Source organism: Thalia democratica, chromosome 9, assembly GCF_965202585.1.
Source record: "Thalia democratica chromosome 9, ktThaDemo2.hap1.1, whole genome shotgun sequence".
NCBI lineage: Eukaryota > Metazoa > Chordata > Thaliacea > Salpida > Salpidae > Thalia > Thalia democratica.
Window position 1 is genome coordinate 24,798,839 of NC_139173.1, and position 6,621 is coordinate 24,805,459.

Here is a 6,621-nt window from a genome sequence, read left to right on the forward strand (position 1 = left end):
GTTCATATTTAATCAGGATTGATTACTGATTAAACAAGGCTTTTTAAAATTTAAGTAATTTAAGACACTTTACTGGGCTTATAAGAAAACAACTGTAACTTAATATCCCAAGCCCTTTAAACTACTTTAAACACAGCCCAAAAGTGCGTGCATAAGAAATACCAGACTAGATTACATATCGAACACAAATTTTTAGGCTCAAAAGTTTGTACTCAAGAGAAAAACTACTTTTTAAAATCGTGGGGGGCGATTATTTTTCAAATTTCTGAAAAGGGGGCGATATAGTAATTGAGTTTGGGAAACCCTGGTTTAGACGCTGAAACGGTTGTTCAAAGCAAAAGTTTATCACTTGTTACTAAGTCTGTACATATTTGTGTATTTACTTTTGAAAAAATGCTCTATACAACGAATTGTTGTCTTATACTACTACAACACTACAGTTGTTTGGAACATAATCGTGAATCTTGTTTAAAGTTTCAAATTGCGTGGCTTTTTCTGCTATCTCCTTTCTGAATTAGAATACATTGTCATAAAAACATAGGTTCATAAACAAAAGTATAAAGTTTCAGCCTCTGGTCGGCTCTAATCGTTAAAGTACAAGATAGCAAAACTCAAACAAGTAGTGGCTTGAAGTAGTACAAGAACTGAAGATGTTGTGTTTTTAGGATTAATAATTTTTGTTTATAGTTTTGTATTTACGATAAATGATTAAGAGAAAACATCAGAGAATGCTGTAAAGTTTTTGATAGAGACATATTTTTTTCAAAAGAAATGAATAGTTTTGTTATTTAAAAATTATATTTTATACGTTTTAGAGCTATAAAAGGAGTTAATAGCCTTTCAAAAGAAACATGCCATTTTTTCCGAAAAAAAGTTGCTCTCGGGCTGCATTATGTAGTAAAAAGTACTCCGCAGATCGCAGCTGTTCAGTTAATCAGTAAAAAAATATTGTTTTTAACCAAATAATGACAAGTGCGAGACTAACTACTAAAAACTACAAAAAACGAGACTAACTACTACTTGCTAATTTTAAAGACCAGTTTAAGTTTTTAAAAGATAAAAATTTTTTTAGTACTTTTTTGCTAAAAATTGCATCGTTGGCTACATTTTGCAGACTATTGTTCAAAAGTTTCAATATTAATAAATATAAAAAAACCTCACTTTTTCAGCACTTAGTTAAAACAGCAGTAAAAATCTAGTAATGATAAAATTTTTCTTTGTAAACTCAAAAACGCAGACAAATATAATACATTACAACAGTAATTAATTTAAAACAGTTTAGTTTGCTTATAAGATTATAAGCAAAAAAAAAAAGGTAAATATTTAAGAAATATTATTATAACAATAAATAAAAGTATTTGTTTAAAATATTGTTTAACACAATTCATACTTTGTTTAATAACAAGTTTTCTTATATTAAAATGTTATATTTTAATATATAAATGTTTCACAACCCTACTTTGTAATACAGTAAATATATTCCGTTTTAATTTGTATGATCAAAGTGAAAACAAGAACTAAAGAGTAGTAACTTGTCTATTTCGAACAAACTAAACATACTAGTGAGTATTTTAATACCTGTGAACTCCTTTTAGTTGTTGTAGTGGTTAGAATATCTTTTAGTCTGGTCTAGAATATACATTTTAATAAAAAAGATAAAAAGAAAAACTCAAATAAATAAAGAATTTTTTCATCATATTTATTTTAGTCTTGTTTACAAAAACAGACCAAGCTCACTTGTTGCACTAAACCAGGGTTTCCCAAACTTTTTTTCTAATGGCCCCCTTCGAGGAAATTTAAAAGGCCATGGCCCCCCTACAATATGGCTTCACAAAATTATATTGTGCACATTTTCTATTCGTTTAAAAACGAATGGGTGCATTCTATTAAGTTAAGCGTAATACCACTGTTACTTAAAGACTATATTTTTGAATTTTTAAGGTGACTCATTCAAATTTTTAATTAGCTTCTAGCGCTGCCATTACATCTGGTTGTAATAAATAATTATCATAGTAACAAAAATGCTGTTTAAATAAAAGCCACTCTATCACAATAAAAACTTGGAATAAATACAATTTATTAAATTGAAATGTCTTTGTAAATGTCAGTTGCAACAAATTAAGTAATTTAATTCGTACCTTAAATATCAAACTTAGAAAATGAAACGTTAATCAAAAACATTTTGATATTTTTAATGGTTGTAACATAAAAATTGCAATGAAATAAATATTCTATGGAATGAAAAAAAAAGAACTCAAAAATACTTTGTCCAATGACCTATTATTTGAAAAAACATTTCGGTAATCTCGTTGTACACTACTTGGATACAGTTTAACGTCTTGTCCAGGACAATGAAATGATTAGTTTATTTAACAAACATAAAACATAATCGAGTTATAAAATTAGATGACACAATTTTCTAGATAGGCAAACTGCTTGTTAGGGTGTTGACTGCTGGATTGTCTAGTTACGTTGCTGTAGACTGGTTGATGTGGCTAGTTCGGTTGCTAAAGACTGTTGAATTTATACTTAGTTTATAAATCTAGCTATTTTAAATACCTAATTAAGATAACTTAACAAGAAAAAAACTGGTCTTAATTAAGTCAGGGTTGCCACTCTTGAAAATAAATAAAATCATCACGACTGATAAAAAACTGACCTGGTCATTATTTAAAAAAAAAATAACAACCAAAATTTGAAAAAGAAATGCTTAAAAGTATAAAAATAAGAAAAAATGTGACAAATAATAAAATTTAAAATAAAACTTTCAAGTTCAAACCAGCTTGAGTTGTTATTTTAATTTCAAAACATTTGAGGTGGTCTGATTGTGTGGCAACCATACTAGTTAAATAAAAGCTGAACTAAAACTGTAAAAAAACAATTCTATTTAAATTTATAAGTAAACATTCTATGTGTTCTTATATATTAATAGTACTAGAATTATATAAAAACAATATAAAAATTATTTTTAGAATAAGTCAAAAAATAATTAAAATCTGATTTAATTTGTACTTGAAAATAAATAATCAAAAAAAAAAAACTTTTGACATTTCAACCAGTAAACTAAGTAATGTGTTATAAAAACAAAAAAAAAATGTTTGCTTGGTTAGAATACTTTAATCAATGTTATATATGTAATGACAAATCCCTCTGTATATAAAAACATTTTTATAATTTTTAGACAACTATGCTGTAACTTTTTTCTAACTTTTTTAAACCAGATTGAAATATTTTAAGCTATTAAAAAAAAGGAGCTCATATAGTTAATTCTTTTTGAACATAGGTATATTGGAAAAGCTTATTTTAAATACTATAACAAAACAATATCAAACTGCAAAATTATATGCAAAACTTTTTTATAAATGTATACTAGAAACATCTATTTTGAACAAAAACATTTACTAATTCTTTTATAAAAAAAAAACTTACAGAAAGTTTGGTCTGCTCCTACAATTCAATGTGAAGGATGAGCTTGATGACTACTGGCTAACATCTCTATGTTTGGTTTTAATTCAGTTAGATACAACCTCAAGTCTCCTCCTTTGCATATGTCTAAGTTTGATCTTTTATTTAAGACATTTATAACTGAGCTAAAACCTTTTTCAACTACATAGCTAGAAGGAAATGCAATGAATAAAAGACTTATTTCCTCCCAAATATCTGGATATTGTTGTCTAACTTTTTCTTGCAACCAAAAACTTTCATACCCAAATCGCAAAAACTTTACTTTAAGCTCAGGATCAGCAATTAGTTCGATGAAATTTTCTTGTAATTCAACTTTTACTTCATCAAGACTTGCTTCGAAGGGGCTTACTATCCAATTTGGAACATTTAATTGAAATATATCTTTAAATCTGTGAACCATATCAAGTTTTAGCTCTTTTAAGTGGGATGTATAAATTTCTACCTCATCTTAACTTAGCTGATGTTTTAAGTTTTCTAAGCTTGAAAACTGGCAGAATTGATCTTTTCTAAAGTTTCTTTCAAACAGTTCCAGTTTGTTTGTAAAGCTGGTTAGACTTGCCTTGACTTTTATGAGATTTAAATTTTTTCCTTGTAGAAGTTTGTTGAGAACATTAAATTTTCCATAGAGGTCAGACAAGTATGCTATGTCATTTTTTCTTTCTTGCAGTTTAATTGATAATTCTATGTTTTTTGTAGAAAAAAATTCAATTACTGTATCAAAAACTGCTAAGAACCTTTCCAAGCAGTTTCCTTTTGATAACCATCGGACTTCAGTGTGTAAAATTAAGTTGTCAAACTCCTCCTCATTGACATTGCAAAGCTCTTTAAACAATCGTGTTTGCAAACCATGTCTTTTAATTTTGTTCACAGCTTTAATTACTAAATTCAATGAGGTGTGTAGATGATTACTTAATTTTTTAGCAACTAAATGTTGCCTATGGATTACACAGTGAATTGTAAATAAATTAGGATTAACCTTTTTAAAAAACGTGATTAACCCAACATGCCTACCAACCATGGAGGGAGCACCATCTGTTGCAACACCTATGATGTTTTCTAAAGGTATTTTATTAGATTCAAGATAGTTTTTGATCTTATTAAAAACAAGTTGGCCTGTGCTGTGGGTTTCCATTAACTGAGATATAGCTAATTCACCATAGGTTTTGTCACCATTTACCATTCGTACACATACAAGAAGTAGACACTGATTTCCAGGCAAAGTAGACTCGTCAACTTGTATGGAAAATAAGTTGGTACACATCAATGTAATTAGTTTTTTTTCTACACATTCTCCCATTTCATCAATGCGTCGTTTAACTGTGTTGTTACTCAATGGGATTATGCGTAGAACATTGCTGATGTTTTTGATATGTAGAACTTTTTCAAGTACTGTTCTTATGGCTGGAATAAATGCTTTTTCCCCAATGGTGTGAGGTAACCCTTGTTTTGCAATTATTAAAGACAGGTAATATGAAGTTAATACACCGTCATCAATGTTTTGTGTACTTCTTTTGAACATACTTGTTATTCGGGTCTGGTTCTTTTTCGCATCGCGGAGTTTTCTAAAAAACGCTTCATCCTTATCTTTGTGTTCTGAATGCACATTGTTAAGGTGATATTTGAGCTTTGAAGGTCTCATAGAATCATTTGACAAACTTTTACTACAAAGCAAACACTGTGGACGTGTATCTTCACCTACTGCTTTAACAAAACCGTACTTGAGGTAGTCAGGTTGGTAAAATCTAACTTTTTTAGGTGTGTTACTCATTACTAATAAATTTAATTCTGAAATTTTTTCAACAGATCTTATTAATATTATATTTATAAAAATTCTGCTCATATCTGTAGTGCCTATCAAGATTTAATCGTTAACTTTTAAAAACAAACTGAATCGTTTAACTTGGAAAAATATAAATCTAATCTAGAACCATTAATTAAAAAAATTACTAACTAAAAGTATCAAAAAATTGAAACTGGACCTACTAAAAGTCATTCAAAAACTGGCCTGTGCACTTAAAAAAAATATCACTAGGTTGGGACTTTTCGGAAAACTGAACTAGTATAAGTTGGCCTGATTTTTTTTAATTTATAAATCAGATTGACTGAGTCACCTTAAGATTGAAAAAAAGTTTAAGATAGCTTGAATTATCCTGACTACTCAGTACCTTAAATGTGTGGCGAACATAAAACTTGTATTGATTAAAAAAACACTAAAAGAAACCCTACCCAATAAATTAATTTGTATAATAATTTTTATGAATAAAATTGTACAAAACTATAAAACTCACTAGTTCAAGACTAAAAAAGCATAATAAGTTTATTAACACTTTTCAACTATAAAAGCTAAATATAAAATATAAAACTAAATATAAAATATATTCAGCAATGAATGTTATTTTCAATTATAAATTTAACAAAAAAATTCAATAAAGAATAAGTTAAAATTTGTTTGTAATATAAAAAAAATATATATGTCAAATATTAATATAATGCGAAACTACCTAATAAATAATTTTTAAAATACTAAATAACATTTTACATATTTAAAGATTTTTTTTTAATTCTGGTGTTTTGATACTGTCAAATGACTTTTAGTCACAATTCAAGGTTATTACTTTTTTATGCCCAAATTCAAAAATTAAGCGGTTATGACAAGTTTAATTATACTGATTAAATGTTATTTATAATTCTTTACTATTGACAAAATTGCAAATTTTTAAAACTAATGATTTATAAAAGTTAACATAATAAGAGACTTTAATTTACTGAAGTAATTAATAATTATTAAGTATTAATTGTTGTCTGAGAACAGGTTACATGAGTACAAGAGTTTAAGTTAGAAAAAATGTTTAATAGACCACATTTTAAAATGTAACATACACTGGAAAAAAACTAAAATGTGGTTGTAGGGGTCATATGTAAATGATAGAATATTATAGTAAAAAAACATTGAATAAAAATCTTTTTTTTAACTATTTTCAAAAAATACTATAATTTAAAATTTACTTTAGCCATATCTTGAAAAGTTTTAAACAACTTTGTATGAAGAATAAAAAGAGCCATCCATGGGTAATTTATAAATTTACAAGAGCAACTTTACTTTTCCAAAAAGTATTATAATTTGAAAAATAGCATCTTAAATATTTTTAAATAATT

The 6,621-nt window shown here is 27.1% G+C and overlaps 1 protein-coding gene across 1 annotated transcript; it reads right to left on the minus strand.

Moving 5' to 3' along the window:
- Window positions 1–418: 418 nt before the first annotated feature.
- Window positions 419–5,233, minus strand: LOC145844946 (zinc finger BED domain-containing protein 5-like). Its single transcript, XM_082952365.1, has 3 exons — window positions 4,464–5,233; window positions 3,708–3,854; window positions 419–509 (listed from the first exon to the last, which is right to left on the minus strand). Exons 1-3 carry the CDS (start codon window positions 5,231–5,233, stop codon window positions 419–421), a joined length of 1,008 nt encoding a protein of 335 aa, XP_082808491.1.
- Window positions 5,234–6,621: the final 1,388 nt, after the last annotated feature.